This window comes from Geotrypetes seraphini, chromosome 10, assembly GCF_902459505.1.
Source record: "Geotrypetes seraphini chromosome 10, aGeoSer1.1, whole genome shotgun sequence".
Taxonomy (NCBI): domain Eukaryota; kingdom Metazoa; phylum Chordata; class Amphibia; order Gymnophiona; family Dermophiidae; genus Geotrypetes; species Geotrypetes seraphini.
Window position 1 is genome coordinate 89,587,102 of NC_047093.1, and position 27,857 is coordinate 89,614,958.

The 27,857-nt window shown below is 40.7% G+C and overlaps 1 protein-coding gene across 5 annotated transcripts in view; it reads left to right on the forward strand.

Annotated features, from left to right (window-relative positions):
- TNC (tenascin C) overlaps positions 1-27,857 on the forward strand; it is a 267,005-nt gene that overhangs the window by 171,213 nt on the left and 67,935 nt on the right. The window contains exons 9-15 of one of the 5 annotated variants that reach the window (XM_033960452.1): positions 1,880-1,969; positions 2,267-2,530; positions 14,301-14,573; positions 15,236-15,505; positions 19,708-19,983; positions 23,205-23,480; positions 27,295-27,570. In XM_033960452.1, coding sequence (XP_033816343.1) covers positions 1,880-1,969; positions 2,267-2,530; positions 14,301-14,573; positions 15,236-15,505; positions 19,708-19,983; positions 23,205-23,480; positions 27,295-27,570 — 1,725 coding nt within the window. The remainder of the gene's footprint in view (positions 1-1,879; positions 1,970-2,266; positions 2,531-14,300; positions 14,574-15,235; positions 15,506-19,707; positions 19,984-23,204; positions 23,481-27,294; positions 27,571-27,857) is intronic. The other 4 variants (XM_033960454.1, XM_033960453.1, XM_033960456.1 and 1 more) reach the window with 4 other exon arrangements.

Sequence of the window (27,857 nt, forward strand, 5' to 3'; positions counted from 1 at the left end):
TGCTTAATGCCAGAATCTGTGCCCAACTTTGGGCACAAGGAGTTACACTAACTAAAATCAGATATAAATCCTGGCGTGCAAGTTTGGCATGGATCTTCACTATTCTATAACCCTGGTGTGCTCTTTAAGATAACACCCCTGACTGGCCCATGGCCTTATCCCCTTTGCAGATCCACATGAAAATACTTAGGCTATTCTATAAATGGGCAAATAATTTTGTTTTTGTGTGGATCTGCTGTTTCTGCCCCATTTTGGTGCCTTGTATCCGTTAGAACACTTTTCAGTGCTGGCAATTTGGCATAGAAGTAGCATCTAACATTTGCTACCATATATAGAATTCCCCCTATATGATTAATTTTCCGAATGAACTGCATACTTCTTTTGAATATTAGCCAAGAGAGAGGAGCCAAGAACTGAAAGTGTTGTAAGTAAAATAGTTTGCTGAGACAGACCTTTTAAAGACCAGGTATCAACAATCTAAGTCATCTTCATGAGGCTCACCCATCTTGCTCACAAAGCATGCCATTAACGGCATGAATGGAAACATTTTCAATCAACATGAGTACATGCAGTATTCTGAACATCTTACTAGGTCAAGTTTACTTAAAATAATAGATTCAGTTATTCCTTAAATAGCCATGTCTTGGCGATATGAGTTCATTTTCAAACCACATAGACAATCAAAATACCATAGATTTCTATGGTACTTTGTGTCTAAGTATTTTGAAAATGAGCCTCAATAAATAAAGGCATCTAAATTGGTAGTCTGTAGAATATTGAGTGGTATCATCATTTGGACAATAGTCACTGAAATGTATTACCATCTGAGAGATGTTGAATGATTGTTGCTGCTGTCCAGGTCTCATCGAGTCTGGGTAGATAGAACCAACGTTTCAGCCATCGTGCTGTGGTTTTCTTAAGGGTATGGTATGGGTTTACATATAATCTCTGCTTAGAATATAACAACCATCCCAACTTTTTTGTATGTGTAAATGAAGCATTCAGTTATTAGTATCATCATTATAATATATTTAGTTGCTATCACTGTCAATTTAGTATTTTTGGACACAAAAAGACTTGAAGTGGTCCAGAGGAGGGCGACGAAAATGATAGGAGGTTTGTGCTAAAAGACGCATGAGAAGAGACTGGAAACCCTGAATATGTATACCTTAGAGGAAAGGAGGGACAGGGGAGATATGATTCAGACATTCAAATACTTGAAAGGTATTAACGTAGAACAAAATCTTTTCCAGAGAAAGGAAAATGGTAAAACCAGGACATAATTTGAGATTGAGGGCTAGTAGACTCAAGAGAAATGTAAGGAAAATTCTTCTTTACGGAGAGGGTAATGGATGCCTGCAATGTGCTCCTGAGAGAGATGAAAACGGTGATGGAATTCAAAAAAAGTGTGGGATGAACACAGAGGATCTAGAATCAGAAAATAATAGTAAATAGTGAAGAACTAAGGCCAGTACTGGGCAAACTTACAAGGTCTATGTCTGTATATGGCTGTTTGGTAGAGGATGGCTGGGGAGGGCTTCAGTGGCTGGGATGGCCAGATGAACCGGAGGGAGCTCTGATGGAGACTTCAGTAGTTGGAATCTAGGAACAGTACCGGGCAGAGCTTTGGATTCTTGCCCAGAAATAGCTAAGAAGAAGAAGAAGAAAAAAAAACCCAACAAATTTTTAGATTGAATCAGGTTGGGCAGACTGGATGGACTATTTGGATCTTTAACTGCCATCATCTACCATGTTACTATGTTACCTATCCATATGAAGGAATACTCAAAACTCATTAAGAATGCAATCTGTTTCTTAACTACCAGTTGCTATATATTTGACACAGTTAGGTTTTCATCCCTTATCTCTTCTTCCCTAGGTTTGAGACCTGCAACAGAGTATGGCATTGGGGTGACTGCCGTGAAGCAGGACAGAGAAAGTAACCCAGCAACTATTAATGCAGCAACTGGTAAGAGAGAACATTAGGCGTCCATCATCACAGCTTCTGTGTCTGGCTAAATAAACAAGACACACCAAGGGCTCCTTTTACTAATCTGCGATAGCAGTTTTAGCGCGTACTTAGCGCGCGCAGAATTGCCGCACGTGCTAGACGCTAATGCCAGCATTGAGCTGGCATTAGTTCTAGCCACGTAGCGCGGGTTTAGCACATGCTAAAATTCTGCACGCGCTAAAAATGCTATCGCAGCTTAGTAAAAGGAGCCCCAAATGTATGCCTTACAGTCACCTGTTGATTTTCAAATTGTAGACTTGGATCCTCCCAAGGATCTGGAGGTTACTGAATCCACTGGAAGTACACTGTCACTGCGCTGGAAAAAACCCCAGTCCAAAATTGATCAGTACCGGATCATCTATGTGTCTTCCACTGGCAAGACGGATGAAGCTGTGATATCTTCGAGAATCACCACATATGTTCTGAAAGGACTGGATGAAAACACAGATTATACTATTACCATTGTGGCTGAGAAGGGAAAGCATAAAAGCAGACCAGTCCCAGTGAAAGGTTCTACTGGTAAGTAACGACATTGGAATGAACTTATTAGGCTGGATTAATTAGCAACTGAGTGTTCCACTCTAATGGATGTTCCTCAGCTGTCTAAATCAGGCAGGATAGGAATGGCTAAAAATGTTAAACGTGGTTCTGGGTCCACAAGATATCTTCCTTGTCTTAAATAAACAGTTATTTTTCCTATTATATCTTGTTCCACCTTTTCTCATTTTCACTAAGTAGTGTGATGTTCCCCTTTTCCACCAGAAAATTTTATTACCTTTGCTATTAATTTTTGATTTACAGTATGGTCACGTTTAATCATTACTTTATTTTAAAGGCACTATAACATCAAAATTAACCATTACTTTTTAACTTTACAGAAACCTGGAGCTCACTTTAAATTCATTTCTAACCTACTTTCTTTGCAACTTTTTTCTCAGTATATTGTTATGGTAAAGGGCATTCTTTTGTTGAAATAGTACTTTGGGAGATCACTGACACAGCAAATTATACGATGTGCCATACAGGGTTCTGGTCACTGTTAGATCCCCAAAATAAATCCATTCACTGTTGCTCATTCTCAAGGATAAGTAGTTGCTTTTATAAGCTTACACAGTTTATGGACTTTTCCTCTAGGACCTTCTTTTACACCCGGTTGTTCTAACTGCCTTGACCACTTTTCCCAGCAACAAATTCCACCTTAAGGATGAGCAGACAGAAAATTTTCATTTCATGTTGTTTATGGGAATGTTCTTTTTTTTTTCTTTTTCTGGGCATTTGTTCATTATAGGAGCTATGTTGTAAGAGTGCACACTTTTTAAAAGGAAGATGCACCCTTCCTAAAAAATGCATGCTATGGGCCAGATTCTGTAAATTGCACCCAAAGTTAGACTCTGTTAAGATCCATACTACCTGTCAATTCTATTAAGGCTCCTTAGCATTAAACAACCTTTGTAGAATAGTGAGGATTCCCACATCCAGCTTTGGATGTGAGGACTGAAACCTGATGTAAGTGCTGGCATACAACTAATGGTAGTTGGCCACATAAGTACATAAGAATTGTCATTTCGTGTCCATCAAGCCAAGTATCCTGTTTTCAACAATGGCCGATCCAGGTCCCAAGCAGCTAGCTAGATCTCAAGTAGCAAAACAGATTCTATGTTGCTTATCCTAGGAATAAGCAGTGGATTTCCCCAAGCCATCTCAATAATGGCCTAAGGACTTCTCTTTTAAGGAATTTATCCAAACCTTTTCTAAACACCACTAAGCTAACTGATTTCACCACATTCTCTGGCAACAAATTCCAGAGTTTAATTACACATTGTGGTGAAGGAATATTTTTCCTGATTTGTCTTAAATCTACTACTTAGTAGTTTCATTGCATGTTCCCTAGTCCTAGTATTTTTGGAAAGAGTGATCAAGCGATTGACATCTACCCTTTCCACTACACTCATTATTTTATAGACCGCTATCATATCACCCTTGAACTGTCTCTTCTCCCAGCTGAAGAGCCCTAGATGCTTTAGGCTTTCTTCACAGGGAAGTCACCCCATCCCTTTTATGACAAATTTGTTTGAGAAACCTCTATTTGTGAATTCTTTTCCTTACCAAATGTTTAAGGAAACATGTGAAATCTCATTCATATGACAATTTTGGCTTAAGGAACCCAACCATGCAAGTTATATAATTCGATATGTATTTCATCTGCGTCTAAGAGAAACCAAAAAGTCACTGTGGAAAGACGATGATCCTGAGATGGACTTTAATGAGGGAAACAAAGTTCCAAATATACAATGGAAATCCAAGTTCCAAATATACCATAAAATAATCCACATACAAGTCAAAAGGACCTAGTCCGCTAGTGGCGCAGGACCCGACACGTTCCGCATTTCGACAAAATGTTTTCTTCAGGGGTCCCTAAGAGTCCTATGATGATGAATACGCGGAAATTCTGCTGTCATCTACTATGTTACTATGTATGTATGTAAAAAACTGATATGTGGAAAGACGAACGCTACTGGAAACCAAGGCTGACAGATTCTCTTTGTTGTAAACCGTTCTGTAAATCATCATTTTTGTCGCCCTTCTCTGTACCTTTTCTAATTCTGCTATATTTTTTTGAGCTATGGTGACCAGAACTGCACAGTATTCGAGGTACGGCCATACCATAGAGTGATACAAGGGCATTATAACATTTCCATCTTTGTTTTCCATTCTTTTCCTGATAATTCCTAACATTCTATTTGCTTTTTTAGCTGACGCTGCACATTGGGCTGAGGGTTTCAAGGTATCCTCAACAATAACACCTAGATTATTTTCCTGGGCAATGACTCCTAACACAGAACCCAGCATCACATAGCTATAGTTCGGGTTCCTCTTTCCCACATGCATCACTTTGCACTTGCTCACATTAAACGTCATCTGTCATTTGACGCCCAGTTTTTCGGTCTACCAAGGTCCTCTTGCAATTTTTCACAATCTTCTTGTGATTTAACAATTTTGAACAACTTTGTGTCATCAGCAAATTTAATTATCTCACTAGTTATTCCCATCTCTAGATCATAGATAAATATGTTAAAAAGCAGCAGTCCCAGCACAGACCCTATTCTATAAAATTGATAATGCCTCTGCCTCGCCCTTGCTCCTACACACTTTTTTTTTAGTTGCATAGCCTTAATGAATATGCATGAGAAATTTTTACATACAATGGAGTGACAGGTATGCAAATCTGTTCCCTGCATATTTGTTAACGTTATCCTGAAAACCTGACTGGCTGGTGGTCCTCCAGGATAGGGTTGGGAACCACTGCTCTAGGTGACATTCAGAGAGGGGCTGAAAGGGGATCAGGAGGAGGGACTTGAAGGGGCCTTGAAAGGGGGAGAGGATATGAGGGGGGGCTAGAAAATCATAGTTGTCTAGGAGCTCATCTAGCGAAAGAGGTGGAAAGATTCATCCAGTCTGCCCATCCGCAGTAACTATTAACTCTTCTTCTCTCTAAGAGATCCCATGTGCCTAACCCAGGCTTTCTTGAATTCAGACAGTTTCTATCTCCAAGCATCTACCACCCTTTCTGTAAAAAAATATTTCCTTAGATTATTCCTGAGCCTATCACCTCTTAACTTCATCCTATGCCCTCTCATTCCAGAGCTTCCTTTCAAATGAAAGAGACTCGACTCATGCGCATTTATTTTAAAATTTTCTATACCGTCTAAAACCTAAACGGTGTACATGATATTGCATACGTAGGTTTATAAAACAAAATAGAAAAACACATAAACATAAGTAAACAAATCCTCGGAAAGATAGCAATCAATGCCAAAAAAGGTCTACACCAGTGGTCTCAAACACACGGCCCGGGGGCCACATGAGGCCCGCCAGGTACTATTTTGAGGCCCTCAGTATCTTTATCATAATCACAAAAGTAAAATAAAACAGTTTCTTAATCATATGTCTTTTTAACCATAAATGACAATATTATTATTAAGACTTAGCCAAAAGGAAGGATTTATAAACTATAAAGAGTTTTACCTCATGCAAAATTGTAATTTCTTTCATAAGACATTAATTATTTTTTTCTGAGGCCCTCCAAGTACCTACAAATCCAAAATGTGGCCCTGCAAAGGGTTTGAGTTTGAGACCACTGGACTACACAAACCATTCTGAACAGGTTTTCAGAAATCAGCAGTCAGGAGGAATCAATATCTTAAAAAAGACATTTACAAACAAATGTGTTTTAAGTAGTTTCCTAAATGTGCCTTTTTCACCACATTTCCGTATTTGACCCAAAAGTGAGTTCCACAGTTTTTCACCCCTGCACAACAAAAGGACATTGCGTTAGTTTCAACATATTTTGGATTGGTATTTGCCTTTAATAGGGCTGAGTTCTCAGAGTGCAATGTTCTATTCGGTAGATAATAATTTTACTCTTAAATAGTTCAGGTATAGAACCATAGAGGAATTGGTGACAAATCATCACTGCTTTGTACTGAACTGTGAAAGCAACTGACAGCCAGTGTAATTGCTGGAGATAGGGTATAATGTGAGCATATTTCAACATTCCCGTTATTAGTCTGGCTGCTGCCATCACGTAGGTATTTAAACGTCCTTATCACATTTTACACAGTAATGAAATGCACACTATGCTGATGCATGCAAAATAGCTCAGTACTAACCCTTATAAGGTAGCCTGAACTCTAGTGTTAGTACCGGGAAACTTCTGCTAAGGGTCACCAGAACCTTTTTGAACCCATCACCAAAATGGGTAGGAGCAAATGGCAACTGCTTCTGCCATGACCCCATCACACTTCCTGGGATTAGCCAGGTAGGCTTGAGGGGAGTGTAAATGAGCAGAGAAAGGACGTCAGGGGGTACAGAATTAGGGGGCTTCGGAGGGCCATTGGGTAGGGTAATTTACTACCATTGGTCCATTTAAGAAACAGCTCACGAACATCAGGTCACGGCTTTGCAGCATGATGCTACTGGGATAGAGAAATAATGCTCTTGTGAGATTACTCACAAGCAGCGTTATTCTTGCACTGTGGAAATAACTAACCTTCAGTACTGAGCTACGGTAAATTAAGGTGCGGTAAAAGCTCGACTTTTACTGTATCTTAACTTTTCCCCCTTAGGGCTCCTTCTACGAAGCCGCGTTAGCGGCTTTATCACATGGGACTTTTCATCACGCGCTAATCCCTGCACTAGCTGAGAAACTACCGCCTGCTCAAGAGGAGGCGGTAGCGGCTAGCGTGGCCAGCAGTTTAGCGCACGCTATTATGCGCGTTAAACCGCTAATGCGGCTTCATAAAAGGAGCCCTTAGCCTTCTTCTTAGGAGAGCCATTCCACCACTTTAATCATTTTGGCTGTCCTGAGATGCAATAACCAGAACTACACCCAATACAAATGGTGCTATCACACCATGAATCATTTCATTTGGCAGAATTTCAGCACATACTATTGATGCTGGAGCATTGGAGTTACAACAATTTCTTGTGCAAGAACAATTTAATGTGAATTGTCACATACAGATTTTGATCTTACAATTCTTAACAACCCCTGATGCAGGCAAATGCTGAAACACAGCCATGTTGGGTCAATCCTATATAATAAAAAGCTAGCCGCGCATGCGCACTCCTATTTGCGTGTTCCGTGCACTGTAGGTCTGTGGCCGAAGGAGTGCGCATGCGCGCTTATACGTCACCAGCCGATCGCCTCCACAAGCCGGACCGCAGCCAGCCGCCGATCTCCATTCCTCCTGCACCATGGCACGCCAGGCATGTCCCTGCCTCCCCCGCCGCCGGCCTCGGGCTCCTGGGGGCCGGCGGTGCGAGCCGCCCGGCCCGTGCTGAGGCCCCGCCTCCCCGCTTCCGCCCTACACGGCGCCGCCAGACCCGGACAGCTTCCCACGAGGAAATAACAAAACGACCCTACACTCACAGACCCGCGAGCAGGGTTGCCATGGAAACCTAGCCGGAATAACATGCAGTCGCAAGGGTCAGTGAGAGGGGATCAGGAGCTAAAGAGAGATTGAAAAAAAAACAAACAAACAACAGTGGACAAGGAGAGAGAGACACACAGACAGTCACAGAAGGACAGGGGACTAAAGAGACAGATTAAAAAAATAACAAAACACAGAGGACAAGGAGAGAGAGAGACACAGGAAAAAAAATGACAAACAGACATACAGCAGCCAAGGAGACAGGCATACTTACATACAGCGTCCAAGTAGACAGACAGAGAGACAGTGGGAAAGGAGACAGCAAAAAAAAAAAAAAATACAAACAGCCAAGGAGACAAACAGAAAAAAATAAAAAATACAATGCCCAAGGATAAATTCAGGAAAAAAAGACATACAGACATACAGTGGCCAAGGAGTTAGACTGCAAAAAAAGACATACAGACATACAGCAGCCAATGAGACAGACAGACTGACAGCGACCAAGTAGACAATCAGCAAAAAAACACAAACAAACACAGAAAGCAAAAAAAGAGAAACATACAGCGTCCAAGGAGACAGGCATGCAACAAATAGGAAAAATATAAAAACTTTTAATAAATCAACCATACGTGAAGAAGGAATAAAAAAAAAAAAAAGGAAGAGACACCTACAGGGAAACACAGGATCAAGAGCATACAGAGAAAACAGAAGTTTGCAGGAATCAGGAACATATAGAGAAAGGAGAGCAGAGACCCCTGCAAGAAGAGAAAAATAGCAAAGAGACTTGGGATGAGAAAGAGAGCAGAGATGCTTGCAGGGAGAAAAACCTAAGCAGTAATGTTACAGCTTGAGAGTGCAGACTGAGGAAGAAAGCAGAGAGCAGCGCTACACAGGGAAATGGAGGGAGGAAAGAGACAGAAAGAAAAATACAGACAGACATAAATTCTAGCACCCGTTAATGTAACGGGCTTAACGACTAGTAAGTTAATAAAAATCATCATCAATGTGCAACTCCTGCAGCATTGCTGGTCTACTTCTGTTTTGTCTTCGTTATCATCTAAACCAGGGGTGTCCAATGTCGGTCCTCGAGGGCCGCAATCTAGTCGGGTTTTCAGGATTTCCCCAATGAATATGCATGAGATCTATTTGCATGCACTACTTTCAATGCATATTCATTGGGGAAATCCTGAAAACCCGACTGGATTGCGGCCCTCGAGGACCGACATTGGACACCCCTGATCTAAACTGTGGATCAATACAGAGGAATTATAATAGTCTCCATCTTATTCCCTCTTCCTTTCTGAATATTCTCTATGTATCATTCTATTTGTTGCTTTTGTCCACCTTTGCACACTGAGCTGAGTAATTTTAAGAGTTTCCTAATTTATATCTATATGTAAGGTCAACAGATGTCTATGGGCTTTCATAAAACAGGCTCTTACAATGGTCTCCAGTAATGCACAAATTCTCCCACAAATTTATACCTGCTCCAAATGTGTGCTTGTATTCAATGAGTGTATATTACAAGTCTGCCCCATCTCTGTGGCCAAAATTTTCCGCTTAAGTATCGTCCTGCTCCTTTGGGCTTCCAGTTCAACAGGAATAGCCTTGTTGGCACCATGAGAGGCTTCATTTGCAACTTTCCAGTGTTATTCCCTATTTTATGCTTCACATAATTCTACAGTGAATCCTGGGAAGATCTAAACATGTTGTTGAAAATAAAACTGGACTGAGCATTGCCCTATTCAAATACAAACTTGAACTTTCCACGCCTCTACTTCACAGTATACTGTTACTGTATTTCCATTCCCGTACTTTGTGTTCTCACTCTCTGGGAATGAGAAGCAAGTGCTGATAGTTAGCAATGCATGGCTTCAGTCTCTTTCTCCGAGTGGTGATTGAAAGATCTGAAGGAGCAATCAGGGTTCAAAAGTAAGGCCTTCCTTCATCCTTTTCTGTCAATGGCTGCTAAGTGTGTGGATGACTAGTAATCCATTAGGCCAAATCAAACAAAGCTTGTTATTTCAGCCTCCTGCTGCCTCCTCATATGCTATTGGTTTTATTTCACTGCTGTGAAAAGGAGACACCCATGAGCAAGGTAAAGTACAGGAAATGATTACTGTTGACTGGAAACACAAGCAGAGCCTGGACTGAAATAACCCTTTGTTTCACTATTAACTGTTCTCTTTTACCAAGTACATGAGCTCAGACAGCACAATTTTAGTACAATGCTTTCATTCAGACACTGTCCATATGTACTACTTTAAATAGGAAGCTTATAACAGCATATATCATGCCATTCCTAAGAACAACAAAAGACTAGCCATACTGTGTCAAACCAATGGTCCATCTAGCTCTATCTCCCGTTTCCAACAGTGACCAATCCAGGGCTCAGTACCTGGCTGAAACCCAAACAGTAGCAACATTCCATGCTACCAATTCAGGGCAAGTAGTGGTTTCCCCCAGACTGTGGATTTTTTTCTCCAGGAACTTGTCCAAACCTTTCTTAAATCCTGCTATACTAACCGATGTAACCATCTCCTCTGGCAACGAGTTTCAGAACTTAACTATTCTTTGAGCAAAAAAATATTTCCTCCTATTTGTTTAAAAAAGTGAAAAATCAATTTTCTCATACCTATTCTACACCACTCAGGATTTTATAGACCTCCTAACTGAAGACATATATTAGGGTTGTCCAGAAAAAAAATAACTGTGCGAATTGAAGTTTTTCCAATGAATTTGATTATGCTTGATCAGAAAATAATTAAAATAATTTTTTTAAACCCCATCCTGGTGTCCCTCAAAGCCACTGAGTACATAAAGTTCTGTTTTTCGTAAAATTTGCTATTATGTTTGCTTAATTGAGCAATTTTTTTTTAGTATTATAGTTATAACATTTATGTTTTCACACTCAGCAATGATACATTGATAAAAAAAAAGACTTTATGCAAAAAATCTAGCAGTATTTTATTAAACGAGCCTTCAATATCTGTACTTTATTGTGAAAAAATAACAGAAACTTAACATACTTTGCTAATAGCTAAACACATACACTTTGATATAGTCATCTTCCTAAATTCTGACTGTTATTTTGCCATTGTAGCTGAAAACAGTGTTATCTTATTTTGTTAAGCGCTAATTTGCAGAAACAAATTTCTGTGTTTTGACATTGTTTTAGATCATTGATTGAACCTTATCCACGTCATTCTCTTCTTGGTTGGGCTGAGAACTTTTCAGCACCCTCTCGTATTTACCTAGGTGGTTAGATACCAGGACTTAACCAGCCTTAGAGCTGGTGTATGTGGTTGAACCAAAATGTTGGACATAAGTGCATAACTTCACAGCATTCTGTAAGGTACATATGTAAGTGGGATCCCCACCCATGCTCTGCCCATATATACATCCACTTGCAAATACACACTATGTAAGAAATGCACAAATTTCCAGAATAGTGCTTAGGTTGAATATTAGTAGATAACCATATATGTGTACACATCCTTGTGTATATGCTATTATGCTAAATATTTACATGCATAATGGATACATAAATACAGTACTAGAATCTGTCACGGAATTGTTATTTGTGGGCCAGATTTATTAGGCATTTTTTCCATAGACACAAAATGGAAGAAAACTTCAGCACATCTGATCCCTACCAGGTATAATAAAGTACATTTCAAGCGTATAATATAGTATCAGTCTTTTTAAGTTATTATAAATTGTCATCTTGCTTTCTCATTCTCAGACATCTATGAAGGGTCTGGTTCACCAAGGGCCAAAACATCTAAATAGGCCATTTTTGAAGAAAAAAGCTGGATGACTTGCAGGTTCCAAAATGGCCATTTTCACCACTCACTATTTGGACGTCTCGCGGAAGATGTCAAAATACAGACTTAAAAAAAGAAACATACTGGACATTAGTTTAGCAGAAAAGCCACATTCATGCAAAGCCAAAATCAAAAATGACAGAAAAATAATGAGTACAAAAAATAGAGAAAACAGACCTCATACACGGACAGCCGGGACTACACCCTACCCTAAGCCACCCGTATCATCACAGGTCTGAAAAAACTCCGTACAGATATATAATATATCAGTCTTTCATTTCACTCAGTAAACTTATTTTTCCAAAATTCATTTTCTGTCATTATTAAAGCTGGATGAGAAAATGATTAATTCTACATAAAACATCTTGCAATGACTACAGCCAGGAGCAGGAAAGTTTTCAGTTTCTATTAGAACATGCATAAGCGTGAAAGACTTATCTTGAAGTCGTCTCTCTCAGATGATATGTTAATTGTTTCTTCATGAAATATTCCAATAGGGCTTGCTTCCGACAGAAAGCACTTCTATTTCGCCTTACCAAGGCTACATCAGGGAAAAAAGGTATCTTCACTCATCATTAATGCTTCCAAATGCTTTCACACAGCAAACAAGCAGGAATGGCACACCCCAAAATGGCCGCGAAATACCAGACCTGTGATGATACGGGTGGCTTAGGGTACAGGTATGGGTATGAGGTCTGTTTTCTCCGATTTTTGTACTCATTATTTTTCTGTCATTTCTGATTTTGGTTTTGTATGAATGTTGGCTCTTCTGCTAAATAAATTTATAGTATGTTTCTTTTTTTGAGGTTTTTGCTTAGCATACACGACTGTACCCTTGTAATTAAAAGTCAGACTTAGACATCCTATTGAAAATACCCCTCCACGTCTTCCAGTTTACCTGCATTGTGCCATGTGCATTGACTAGCTCAGTCCCATGATCTCACTGGACAGCCTGGAAAATACTTCTTACATTAACATTCAAATTGACAGGAAGTTTCAGAGAGCATAGATATAAAATATTAATTCTGGTGAACTTGATACTCTGGTTAAGAAAAGGAAAGTTATCAGACCTGAAGGCAAGTTACCTGAGGGTTCTCATTTCTGCTAAGCTGGAGTGTTAGAATGTAGCCACCACCATCTGCCTTCTGATTCCGGACATTCAAGACTAACTTTGTACAGCTGTTTACAGTTGTGCTGAATATTTGATTTCTTTGCATGGGCTTCAACTTTCCAACAAAGTATAACTGTTTAAAAATGGTTACATTTTCTGCAATATGCTCCAATTATAGAGTTCTTTAAAATTGTAATGTGGGGCTCATACCACACTAATCAAAGCAGGCTTCATAAAATCATTGCACAATGTTTAATTAGGAAAGACTGTGGCAGTTTTTATAGGGTGCTCACAGGAAAAAAATTTCAGAGAAATTCATAAGAAATGCCATGTCAAATCCTTTTTTTAAATATTTTTTATTCATTTTCAAGATTACATTAAGTGTTAAAATATATTCAATCACATAAACAATAAATACATCACTTAGAAATAATCATTGACACATCTCACAAATTCTTATACCCATCCCTATCCCATCCCTCCCTCCCATATATTTCATTATCATATAAAACATGTGATAATAAAATACCCCCCTCCCTGCACCTTAAATTAACAAATAATATAAGGGAACCAATTTTAAATTAATCTTTACAATATTTCGTTAATGGTTTCCACACATCCTGAAACTTTTTAAGATAACCCCGCTGTACTGCAATAAACCTTTCCATTATATATATATGTGAAATCCTATCGAGCCCAGCAACTTGTCTCTGAGAGTGGCTAGTCCAGGTCACAAGTACCCAGAAGCTCCCACAAAGTTCTTCTAATTTCCAGGGGCGTGACATACATTTTTAATTAACCTTTTGCTGCAGAATCAGTTGACTTCTCTCCAATAGCCTGCATCAAATTCAAAATTCAGGGCAACCGACATAGCAAGATTCATGAAAGAACTGGACACATTCTTGGAAGATCAACCAGCACACAATGCTATCTTATGTCACCCAGGAAACCGGAAATTACAATATGGATTGGTATTATAAAACACTAATCTGAAATCTAATCTATTTGTGTGTCGCGCAAATTGTATGTCCCTTCAAATTCGTAGAGAAAATAGTTAAGCTCTGGAACAGATTGCCAGATGTTGTGGTAAGAGCGGATAGTGTAGCTGGTTTTAAGAAAGGTTTGGACAATTTCCTGAAGAAAAATCCATAGTCTGTTATTGAGAAAGACATGGAGGAAGCTTTAATTGGCACATTGTTTTGGCGTTTTCCAAGGGGTTGTTTTATATATGAATACCCTAGGTCAGTTTATAAGACTTGTTTGCCTGTATAAAATATTTTTTCTACATGTTTACAATCCTCATTCTGATTCTAGCTCAGAGATCTGGTATCCTTGCATTCTAGGAGTGATTCCCATAATAATCAACCTGAAAATCCTCTTTCTTACAGTTTTCATGACAAATTATTTTCTCTCTTTAGTGAAGAGGCCTGAGCTTTATTTCCTACACCGTCCAACTGTTACACCAACAGGCTTCAACCTGTCTTGGGTAGCCACTGACGGAGCTTATGACAGCTTTCTCCTAAAAGTGACTGATTTTTTGGATCAACTAGAGCCACAGAAAGTCAATGTCAGTGGCACGTTAAGGACCATCTATATTTCAGGACTTTCACCCGGCACTCTCTATATGGTCAGAATTGAGGGAATTGAAAATGGGCTTCCCATACAGACTGCATCTACTGAAGCCATCACAGGTAGACACTTAAGATCTCTCCTTTTCACTAATTTGCCATTTTCTTGGTTCTTCTTTACTAACATAGCATATATTTGCAAGGGGGGGGGGGTGTGAACATATGGTTGAGGCTTCCAGTTATACACATAACTTAAAGAACACTCTCAGTTACATAAGTCCCTGTCACATTTACGTGCTCAAATATTAGATGTGCCAATACTGGGTGACACACCAGCATTCTATAACAGAATGAAGCTAAACAGGTTCCGTTAAGGAGTGGGATTTTACTGTTTGACCTCAAGGCACCTAAATGGAAGTTCCCAGTTGTAAAACTGTCCCCAGTATGCACTAGAGGGAGAAGGTCGATGACGCTTTGTATGCTCACCAATGAATAAATTGGCCTTTTGTTTCTGTTTTGAAGTTTACTTCCATTAAAGAGAAAACAGAAAGGATAACTAACTTTATTTTGCTTCTTTTAAAATGCACAGATTTTTTACAGGTATCTTCCAAGGTTTCTCTTTGCCCATCAGCAATACAATACAGAAAGTTACCATTCAGATTAGTAATTCAGCCTTTCATATTATTATTATTATTATTATTATTATTTTTTGCAGCAAGTCAAGCTGGTCCAACCTTAAATTATTAACTCTTTGCCTTCCTTCCTCCTATTATGACCAATTTCAGCAAAAACACTAGTAGTGAACCAACTTCTGATTCACACTGTTGGTCCAGAGGGCTTCAACTTGTCCTGGGTAGCAGATGGTCTCTTTGACAGCTTTACAATTTCAGTCAGAGATTCCAATGGACAGTTTGATCCACTGACAATTGAGGTGCCAGGAGACAAACACTCTAAAATCATAACAGGTCTGAAGGATGAGACACAGTATGATGTTGAACTCTATGGAACTTTGGGTGAACAGCAGTCGGAACCAACAAAAGGAACAGTAACCACAGGTATTCTTTCTACAGTGGAGAGGATGATGTGAAATATAGGTATAAACTTTTGTTTCTTTCACACACATTTCTAGCATCTGAACCTCGGAGCCTCATCTAACACAAGCAACTGAATATACCTGCAATATTCAAAGTTCAGGAAGCTAATTTGTCACTAACACAGACAGAGGACCACTGCGTGAGAAAACTTAACTGTGCCTACAAAATGTAGGAAGACATATGATTGATGCTTTTTCTCATCTCATAGAAAATTAGCCCAATTCGCAGGACAGAGAAAAACATTTGCAGGGAATTAGGGGAAAGACAAAGCAAGAAAGGGAGAGAGAAATGGAAAGGAGATACACAAGAAGAAAAAATAGGAGTAAGAACAGTGAGAGTATGAAAAGATATTACTATGCCTGTAGTTATGCATTGTAAAAAGTGAAGAAAATTTGACATTGTTGTATAGGGCATTACTTCCAGTTTGTTTTCTATTAATTCCCTATGATTAGATATGTGGAATGTGTTCAAGGCTTGCATGGCTGGGGTCATGATTGCTGCTGTGGTCCATGTCTTACTGTGTGTAAGTGGAACTGACATTTCAGCCATCATGCTGGGGCTTCCTTCAGCCTACTCTCAAGAAGGCCCCCAGCATGGTGGCTGAAATATGCCAGGGTAAGGGCTACAGTTAGAGGGGATGGTTAAACTGCTGGCTAGGGTGGTGAGCAGAGGGCAGAGTGGAGTAAGGTTATGAATTGAAGGCTGTCTCAAAAAGGAGGGTTTTCAGCCTACTTTTGAATAAGGGAAAGAGCGCGGCAGACGGACTCAGGTAGTTTATTCCAGACTTAAGGGGCAGCGAGCTAAAAAGAATAGAGTCTGGAATTGGAAGTGGAGGAGAAGGATCCAGACAAAAGCAATTTGTCTTAGAAACGGAGTTCTCGGCGAAGTGTAATAGGAGAGAGAAGAGAGGAGAGATATTGAGGGGCTGCAGAACAAACACACTTGTAGGTTAGTAAGAGGAGTTTGAACTGTATGTGAAGGTGGATAAGGAGCAGTGAAGTGATTTGAGGAGAGAGGTGAGGTAAGTATAGCGAGGTTGGCAGAAGTTAAGTTGTGCAGCAGAGTTTTGTACAGATTGCAGAGGGGGAGGCAGATCAGCGGGGTACCTGTTAGAAGTAGATTGCAGTAGTCTAAGTGCGAGCTTAAAAGAGTGTGGACAAGAGTCCGGGTAGTTGGTTCAGAGAGGAAGGGGCAAATTTTGGTGATGTTGTAGAGCAGTGTATTGCAAACTGTGTACCGAGATTCCTGGTGTGCCACTACATACCAGCGAGGAGGAGAGGCACCAGCTGACTGCCTACAGCACATGCCTCTCGCGGTGAGAGGCGCGTCTTGTAGGCAGTCAACCGGTGCTTTTCCGCTGCTGGCATATCTCTGTGCCTCTCCTCTTCTAGCACCCCTTCCCACTGCCGGCTCAGGATCCTGTCTGGAGGGCGTTTGCCCATGCACGGATGTTGATGCGATGACATCACACATGCATGTGACATCATCACGTCGACGGTCATGCATTTCCAGATGCCCTCCAGCCATGGCCCTGAATTTAGTGTGCCGCGGCTCCGAAGAGTTCGCGAGACACTTTTGTAGAGACAGAAGTGACAGGCTTTAGCAGTCTGATAGATGTGGGTAGAAAATGAAAGGTCAGAGTCGAAGAAAACTCCAAGGTTCACTAGTATTCTATAACCAAAATCTTAGTGCTAAGATGCAATTATAGAATCGGCACTAAGCATAGGACAATGGGACACCTAAGCTGAGGTGTTATAGTATAGAATTGCCTAATAAGTTTTTTTCTCTCTTGAGAAGTAACTGTACCTTGGAGCCTCCCCTAATTCATACAACTAAATAAATTTGCACTGCACACATTCAAGTAAAATCTGGTATAAATCGCTTCGCCTAAACTTAGGCGCAGATTGGGCATATGCTGTAACAGTGTGTGTGAATTTTCAGTACACTCACAACCTGTCCATGCCTGTCCCATGGCCACACACCTTTTTGAGTATCACACACTAGAATATACTTGCACCTCTTTTTAGAATACAGTAAAACCTTGGTTTGCGAGCATAATTCGTTCCAGAGGCGTGCTTATAATCCAAAGCACTCATATATCAAACCAAATTTCCCCGTAGGAAATAATGGAAACTCAGATGATTTGTTCCACAACCCCAAAACTTTAATACAAAATACTATACGTACTTATATTGCAAGACCTCGCTCATTTAGAACAGTCACTACACTCCTGCAGCGTCAGAGAGAGAAGAACCATTAGCTCAATTGTGATGATGTGACGCATGTATACTGTATTTACTCGGATTATAAGACCTTGCTTGTTTAGAACAGTCATTACACTCTTGCAATGTCAGAGAAAGAAGAACCATCGGCTCAGTTGTGATGTGTGTATACTGCATGTACTTGTATTGCAAGACATTGCTTATATATCAAGTTAAAATTTAAAAAAATGTTTTGCTTGTCTTGCAAAACACTTGCAAACCAAGTTACTTGCAATCCAAGGTTTTACTGTATGCCTAAAAAGATGAGCACCTAAATTCTAATGAGTGCCAACAATGGCCTGTTAGTGGTCACATAACACTAATTGGCTCATTAATCAGTTACGTTGCACGCATAAATTGGGCATTCACCCAAATTTGCGCCTGTATCTCAAAGCGCCAAGTTATGTATATAGCCTATAGAATACTATAAAGTAGACACACCATTTCCCACACCTCGGCATGCCTGCCATTAACAGGGTATATGAGAGCCCACCTAAACATGGGCCAATTAGATTACTATTCCATAACCAGAATCTTGATGCCGAGACGCAATTATAGAACTGGCGCCATGTTATGAAATTGCCTGATAAACCTTTGTTTCTCTCTTGAAAAGTAACTGTACCTTGGAGCCTCACCTAATTTAATGCAACTAAATATACCTGCACTGTGCATAGTACAGGAGGCTAATTAATAATTAGGAGGGAAATTCTATATATGGCACTCAAATAATCAACGCAGAATAAAACTCGAATGACGCCATAGAATAGCACTTAGCATCGGAATCCATGACTAAAGAAGAAAGGAAAGATGTGATTGATGCTCATTCTCATCTTATAGAGAAGTAACAGAATACAAAGGACAGAGAGAAAAATGTAGAAAGGGGAAAAGCAGAGACAAACTAAAAAAGGGGAAGAGAAATGTAAAGGAGATCTATGAGAAGCAAAGAATAGGGAAATAGAACAAAGAGAGCATATAAAAAGACATTAACGCATCAGAAAAAGTGAGAAACATAACTTTAATTGATAGACAGGCATTCTGCCAGGTTGTTATCACACTTAATTCCCTATGATTAGATATGTGAAATATCACCTACCATGTATAATAAAAGGGAAGCATAGGGGCTCAGGGAAGAAGGTTTTATCCCACTGGACACCAGTTGCTCCATTTCCTAGATAAGGGACAAGCTAATCAAAATTCAGTTTACATCAGCCCACTTTTTTTTTTTTTTAAATGTTGCCTTTTGCAACCTTAATTAGACCGAGATAATCAGTACTAGTCCTTATCTGGGTATCAGCAGTGAATATTCAGGTTTTTGGCAGTGCCCAGAAGTTATCAAAGAACCACTAATATTCAATGCTGGTACCAGGATAACTAACCAGGCATAGTTAGGATTGCATTATACACACCTGGAGTTATGTCAGCTTTATGGCTTGCAAAATTGCAGATGCAGATACATTAGGGGCATCAATGTCGGATAATTCTAGATTTCTATAGCAGAATCTTGGTGATCAGGCTCTGTTAGAGAATGTGCTCATACTCTTAATCCTCAGAGCAGTTACAGAACGGCCCACAGTGAGCGCTCACACTGAAATTAGGGGGAACAATAAAGGATACTTTTTATGCTCACCATTGTTTCTGTTATAGATAGATGATTTTCTCCATTAAAGAGAAAACAGAAAAGATGACTAACTTTATTTTGCTTCTTTTAAAATATTGTCTTGAAATAGTTTTACATACATTTTCCAAGCCTTCTTTTTGCACATCTGTAATATAATACAGAAGGTTGCCATTCAAAGATGCCACTTAACTTTTCAGCTTTTCATATTATTCTTTTGCAGCAAGTAAAGCCGATCCTGCCTTATATTATTAACTCTTTACCTTCCTTCCTCCCATTATGACCAGTTTCAACAACAACACCTGTAATGAACCAACTTCTGATTCAAACTGTTGGTCCAGAGAGCTTCAATTTGTTCTGGGAAATGGATGGTCTCTTTGACAGCTTTACCATTTCAGTCAGAGATTCTGAAGGACAGTTTGATCCACTGGCATTTGTGGTGCCAGGAGACAAACGCTCTAAAATCATAACAGGTCTGAAGGATGGGACACAATATGATGTTGAACTCTATGGCACTTTGGGCGGACAGCAGTCGGAGCCAGTATTAGGAACAGTGACCACAGGTATTTCTTCTACAGTGCAGGATACAATGATAAGTATACTGGGAAATTCTATACACTGGAACCTAAGTGTACACACTACTTAACTTAGGCGCAGATGGGGCGTATGCTATAACATTGTGCATAAATATCAAGTACACCCACAACCTGACATGGCCTGTCTCATGGCCATACCCACTTTTGAGTTCCTTGCGCTAGAATTTATTTGCATCTCTTTATAGAATATGCCTCAAAAAATGAGCACCTAAATTCTAATTAGTGCCAATAATTGCTTGTTAGTGGTCAGATGGCACTAATTGGCTCATTAACCAGTTACGTTGAATGCATAAATTGGGCATGCACCCTGTATCTCAAAATGCCATATATAAAATCTGGGGGTATTTGAATTCAGAAATAAAGCAAAAAAAAAAATACAAAGCATCACTAACTGAGAAAACAACTCTGCCTAAAAATGGAAGGAAAGATTATTCTTATTTTATAGAGACATAACACAATTCAAAGGATAGAGAGAAAAAATGAAGAACGGGGGAAGGCAGAGATAAATCAAGAAAGGGGGAAAGAAATGTAAAGGAGAACAAAATCCATGAGAACAAAAAAAATAGGGAATTAGAACAGTGAGTATATATAAAAAGACATTAACGCATCAGAGAAAGTGAGAAAAAAAAACAAGCTCCGATTCCGAATAGGGAGGAGCGATGACAAATCGGCCGAAGCCTTGGGGCCAATCAACAAGGGGGAGGGAGGGTGAGATAGGTGGGGGTAAGCGGAAGGGAGGTCGCCCTTTCCGATCCGGCGACTGCACGAGGTAGACGTGGCTTTACCTGTAAGAATTTTCTGCAGTGGCCCATCTGCAGCTCCATCGCCGATTAGCCTCCCCTGCTCGCATCCGCACTGACCCAGCCACCAGCTTGTGCACTCTCTCTGTCAGAGGCATGCACAGCGCGAGCCGACGCCGGTTTGCTTCGCCTGGCCCCACAGCGCTACCAGTAGACCAACGGGTAAGTGCGCTGGGGCCCTATCAGACAGGCAACCTGGTTTTTCACCGCAGCACACGTGGTCAGTTAGGATCCCCGACTGCCCTTAGTGAGAGGATCGTTCGCCCACGTGGCCCGGCGGCCAATTCGCTTCTTCGGCGTTGCCGCACCTACATGGCCCTGTGGCCAAGTTAGTTCCCCAGCGCTGGCTCCGGTGGCCACGAGGGAGCGGATCGTAGGTCTGGCACGGGGGTTCAGCTGCCGCGCAGGAACGGATTGAGCACCCTCATGGCCCCGCAGCCAATTCCCTACAGTTTGTCCTCCGGCGCTGACGGTGTCTCATGTGGGGCTCTGGCTGCCACGAGGGAGCTGAGCGGAAGTCCGGCGCGTGGGAGCAGATCGGGCACCCGCATGGCCCTGCAGCCAAGTCGCTCCTCCGGCGCACCAGGTAGTGGATCGTTGGTCCGGCGCGGCGGTTCAATGTTGGGATATGGATCAGCGCTGGTGAAGTTATCAGTACATTGGGTTTGCATATATATTTTTTGGGTGAAGTTACCAGCACAATGGGTTTGCATATATATTTGTTTGGAATTGCATATATAGTTGTTGTGGTGAAGTTACCATCACAATTGGGATTGCATTGTTTTGGGAAGTTACCAGCACATTGGGATTGCATATATATGTTGTGGGATTGCATATATATGTTGTGGCAATTTACCAGCACATTGGGATTGCATTGTTTTGGTGAAGTTACCAGCACATTGGGATTGCATATTTCTCAGTACATAGAGGCAATGTTGTTTCACGGTAGCTGCAGCCATAGCACTTGGGGGAACACGTGATAAGCGAGGTTTCGCTATCCCGGGTAGTGGAGGGTAAGCACAGCATATGAGTAAATGGCATACACCTTTACAGTGCTTAGGAATGGGGCATGTCATCTTGCTTGGACGGCAGGAAGGCCAGGCCATGATCTTCACAGCAACGTATCGCTGATAAGAGGACACATCCTTGAACAGGATGGGTCCAGTGAGCAGGGGAAGCTGGTACGGCACCCCACATTGGGAGACGATAGAGAGGCATATGCGGTGCACCTGATCATGTGGTGGTTACATCTAATAAGTGTTATACATGGAGTGTTACATCATCTTCAGATGTTCAATTTCAATGTACAGTTGATCACAGTTCATGATTTGTTATTCGGCTCATTTGATGACATTTGTGATGTAATAGTGCTGTTATGGCTGCGGCCAAATAAAATTCCACACTAGTTGAAAACGCCTGAGTAGCATCATTGCTTCACGACAATCATGGGGGGTAGAGCAACAAGTGCTGAGTGCATGATTTGTAACTAATCGATAGACAGACATTCTGCCAGGTTGTTATCACTCTTAATTCCCTATGATTAGATATGTGAAATATCACCTACCATGTATAATAGGAGAGAAGCATGGGGGCTCAGGGGCGAAAGTTTTATCCCACTGGACACCAGTTTCTCCATTTCCTAGATAAGGGACTAGTTAGTCAAAATTCAGTTCACACCAAACAGCATTCAGTTCACACCAGAGAACATATTTTTAAAGTATTGCTTTGAGCAGCTTGATTTAGACCCAGATAATCAGTACTGGTCCTTATCTGGGTATCAGCAGTGAATATTCAGGTGTTTGGCAGTGCCCAGAAGTTATCGAAGGACCACTAATATTCAATGCTGGTACCAGGATAACTAACCAGGCATAGTTAGGACTGCATTATACACACCTGGAGCTATGTCAGCTTTATGGCTTGCATAATTACAGATGCAGATACATTAGGGGCATCAATGTCAGATGATGCTAGAACTCTATAGCAGAATCTTGGTGATCAGGCTCTGTTATAGAATGTGCTCATACTCTTAATCCTCAGAGCGGTTACAGAACGGCCACAGTGAGCGCTCACACTGAAATTAGGGGGAACAATGAAGGATACTTTTTATGCTCACCATTGTTTCTGTTTTAGATAGATGATTGTCTCCATTAAAGAGAAAACAGAAAAGATGACTAAGTTTATTTTACTTCTTTTAAAATATTGCCTTGAAAAGAGTTTACAGACATTTTTCAAGCCTTCGTTTTGCACATCTGTAATACGATACAGAAAGTCGCCATTCAAAGAAGCCACTTAACTCTTCAGCTTTTCATATTATTCCTTTGCAGCAAGTTAAGCCGATCCTGCCTTATATCATTAACTCTTTACCTTCCTTCCTCCCATTATGACCAGTTTCAGCAACAACACCTGTAATGAACCAACTTCTGATTCACACTGTTGGTCCAGAGGGCTTCAATTTGTCCTGGGAAATGGATGGTCTCTTTGACAGCTTTACCATTTCAGTCAGAGATTCTGAAGGACAGTTTGATCCACTGGCATTTGTGGTGCCAGGAGACAAACACTCTAAAATCATAACAGGTCTGAAGGATGGGACACAATATGATGTTGAACTCTATGGCACTTTGGGCGGACAACAGTCGGAGCCAGTATTAGGAACTGTGACCACAGGTATTTCTTTTACAGTGCAGGATACAATAAGTATACTGGGAAATTCTATACAATGGAACCTAAATGTACACACCACTTAACTTAGGTGTAGATGGGGGCATATGCTATAACATTATGTATAAATATCAAGTACACCCACAACCTGACATGGCCTGTCCCATGGCCATACCCACTTTTGAGTTCCATGCGCTAGAATTTATTTGCATCTCTTTATAGAATATGCCTCAAAAAATGAGCACCTAAATTCTAATTATGCCAATAATTGCTTGATAGTGGTCATATGGCACTAATTGGCTCATTAATCAGTTACGTTGAATGCATAAATTGGGCATGCACCCAAATTTGCACCTGTATCTCAAAATGTCATATATAAAATCTGGGGGTATTTGAATTCAGAAATAAAGGGAAAAAAAAGACAAAGCACCACTAACTGAGAAAACAACTCCGCCTAAAAATGGAAGGAAAGATGTGATTGATGCTTATTCTCTTCTTATAGAGAAGTAACACAATTCAAAGAGCAGAGAGAAAAAAATGAAGAAAGGGGGCGGGCAGAGACAAACCAAGAAAGGGGGAGGGAAATGTAAAGGAGATCCAAGAGAACAAAAATAATAGGGAATTAGAACGGTGAGTGTATATAAAAAGACATTAACGTTTCAGAAAAAGTGAGAAAAATAACTTTAATTGATAGACAGGCATTCTGCCAGGTTGTTATCACTCTTAATTCCCTATGATTAGATATGTGAAATATCACCTACCATGTATAATAGGAGGGAAGCATGGGGGCTCAGGGGCAAAAGTTTTATCCCACTGGACACCTTGCTCCATTTCCTAGATAAGGGACTAGTTAGTCAAAAAAACAGCATTCAGTTCATACTAGAGAACATTTTTTTAAAATATTGCCTTGAACAGCCTGAATTAGACCCAGATAATCAGTATTGGTCCTTATCTGGGTATCAGCAGTGAATATTCAATGTTTGGCAGTGCCCAGAAGTTATCAAAGGACCACTAATATTCAATGCTGGCACCAGGATAACTAACCAGGCATAGTTAGGACTGCATTATACACACCAGGAGTTATGTCAGCTTTATGGCTTGCATAATTGCAGATGCAATTACGTTAGGGGCATCAATGTCGGATGATGCTAGATTTCTATAGGAGAATCTTGGTGAAAAGGCTCTGTTAAAGCAGTGTTCTGCAACCTTTTTACACTCGTGGACCGGCAGAAATAAAATAATTATTTTGTGGACCGGCAAACTACTAGGACTAAAATTTAAAAACCCCGTTTACGCCCCATCTCCGCGAGCTCGATCCCCATAAACCATCTGATCCCATCTGCACAAGTCGCAATTATGATTTTATATTGAACGTATTTTATTAAAGTTTAAAAAGAAACAATATTCTGAACAATTGTGATTTTATAAATACAAATATACAGAGCACGGACCAACAAAACCCCAATCTCCCCTCCCCATCACATATATCCCCTCTACTATCAAGAAAACTGAACAAGCCAAGTTATTATAGAATGCTACATAGAAATATCATGCTAACAGAATACTGCAATCCCCAGTTATGTCTCTAGCAGGATATATATTTCAAATCTGATATATTCTAATGACAAAATAGAAATAAAATTATTTTTTTCTACCTTTTGTTGTCTCTGGTTTCTGCTTTCATCTTCTTTTCACTCTTTTCCTTCCAGCATCTGCCTGTTCCATCCAATGTCTGCCCTCTCCCCCTTCCATATTTATCTGACTTATTTCTATGCCCCTCTTCCCTGTCCATCCAGCCTGTTCCTCCTCTCTCCTTTTTACATCATTCATTCCAGCTTCACTGCCTTCTTCATTTTTATCTCTCCTACACCAGATCTAGCATCTTTATCCCTCTCTCATTTCTCTGCTGACCCCCTTTCCAGCATCAATGTCTCTCTACTTTCTCATTCCTCTCTCTTCCCTTTCCCTCATCTGATCTCTCCATTCCACCCTGAACCCCTTCCCCTCCTGTAATCTCCCTGCCAGCTGTTTTCTTCCTTTTTTTTCTTTCTCCCTTCCCTCCTTCATTTTTTTCCTTCTCCCTTCCCTCTTCCCTCTATACAACATTAACTCTCTTCCCATCCCTTTCCCTCCTCACCTCCCAGAAGCATCTCTCCTTCTTCTCCCTTCCCTCCTCCCTCTATCCAACATTAACTCTCTTCCCATCCCTTTCCCTCCTCCCCTCCCAGCAGCATCTCTCCTTCTAACTCTCTCCAAGTCCAGTAATAGCTCTCCCTTTATCCAGTAGCTTCCCTGCCTCTTACAGTGGCTGTCTCCCCTTCCAGCAGCTCTCAGTACTTGCCTGCAGGAAGTTTCCGGAAAATCACTGCCCTGGCAAATAGGAGAGCTGGTGGGAGGGGAGACAGCCACTGTGAAGGCTCCCCAGGATCTTGCTCGCACACGCTGACCATCTGCCTCCATCTGCACCTGAATCTGCAGCTCTCTTCGTTCTAATTGAAACTTCCCCGTGGCCCTCTTCAGCAACTCGGCAGGGGCGGCGATCAAGACAGGCTGCCAACGTTGGGACCTTCACTCTCTGAGTCCCGCCTATTTGTTTAAAATTCTTGTTTCCGAACAGGCGAGACTCACAGAGGGAAGACCCCGACGTCGGCAGCCTGTCTTCATCGCCTGAGGCTGGAAGGAACATTAGTCAGCAGGGACCGCAGTCGGCAGGAAATTTAACTGCCGACTTGATCTCGCCGGCCCTGCGCGTACCGGAATAAATTTTCTGCGGACCATCACCGGTCCGCGGACCGGCGGTTGAAGAACTGTGTGTTAGAGAATGTGCAAAAATGATACCAAATACCACTTCCAGAGAGTAAGTATCTAAAGTTAATTCTACAATGATTGTAACTACTCAGGAAAAGGCCTCAGAATGGGAGCTTACGCAAAGTCCTATCATGGACTGAAACTTCAGCGTAACTGCTCCTGCTCCAATCACTGGCCCCAAAAACCTGAGGATGTATTCAATACAGTTTACTTCAAGTTTAAATAAATATAATTTTTAAACTTTTTTTAACTTTTTATAAGACCTTTATGTAAACTGTAACTTTTTAATAAACTATAGATACATCTCTCTATTAGTTTGCAATAGAATTTGACAACTAAGTACTTATCTTAAACGTTGTCATTGTTAGTTCAGAAGTTGCCTGTAAGTTGCCAAAAATTGCCGACGTGGCCAGCGTTTCGTGGACTTATCACTCGGTCCACTGCTTCAGGGCCATAGGCAAAAACATGCAGGCATCTACAAAATAATCAAATAATAATCGTGTGCATTATACACACCTGGAGTTATGTGAGCTTTATGGCTTGCATAATTGCAGATGCAGATACATTAGGGGCATCAATGTCAGATGATGCTAGAACTCTATAGCAGAATCTTGGTGATCAGGCTCTGTTAGAGAATGTGCTCATACTCTTAATCCTCAGAGCGGTTACAGAACGGCCACAGTGAGCGCTCACACTGAAATTAGGGGGAACAATGAAGGATACTTTTTATGCTCACCATTGTTTCTGTTTTAGATAGATGATTGTCTCCATTAAAGAGAAAACAGAAATGATGACTAACTTTATTTTATTTCTTTTAAAATATTGCCTTGAAAAGAGTTTTACAGACATTTTTCAAGCCTTCATTTTGCACATCTGAAATACGATACAGAAAGTCGCCATTCAAAGAAGCCACTTAACTCTTCAGCTTTTCATATTATTCTTTTGCAGCAAGTTAAGCCGATCCTGCCTTATATCATTAACTCTTTACCTTCCTTCCTCCCATTATGACCAGTTTCAGCAACAACACCTGTAATGAACCAACTTCTGATTCACACTGTTGGTCCAGAGGGCTTCAATTTGTCCTGGGAAATGGATGGTCTCTTTGACAGCTTTACCATTTCAGTCAGAGATTCTGAAGGACAGTTTGATCCACTGGCATTTGTGGTGCCAGGAGACAAACGCTCTAAAATCATAACAGGTCTGAAGGATGGGACACAATATGATGTTGAACTCTATGGCACTTTGGGCGGACAGCAGTCGGAGCCAGTATTAGGAACAGTGACCACAGGTATTTCTTCTACAGTGCAGGATACAATGATAGGTATACTGGGAAATTCTATACAATGGAACCTAAATGTACACACCACGTAACTTAGGCACAGATGATGCGTATGCTATATTATGTATAAATATCAAGTACACCCACAACCTGACATGGCCTGTCCCATGGCCATAGCCACTTTTGAGTTCCATGCGCTAGAATTTATTTGCATCTCTTTATAGAATATGCCTCAAAAATGAGCACCTAAATTCTAATTAATGCTAATAATTGCTTCTAGTGGTCAGATAGCACTA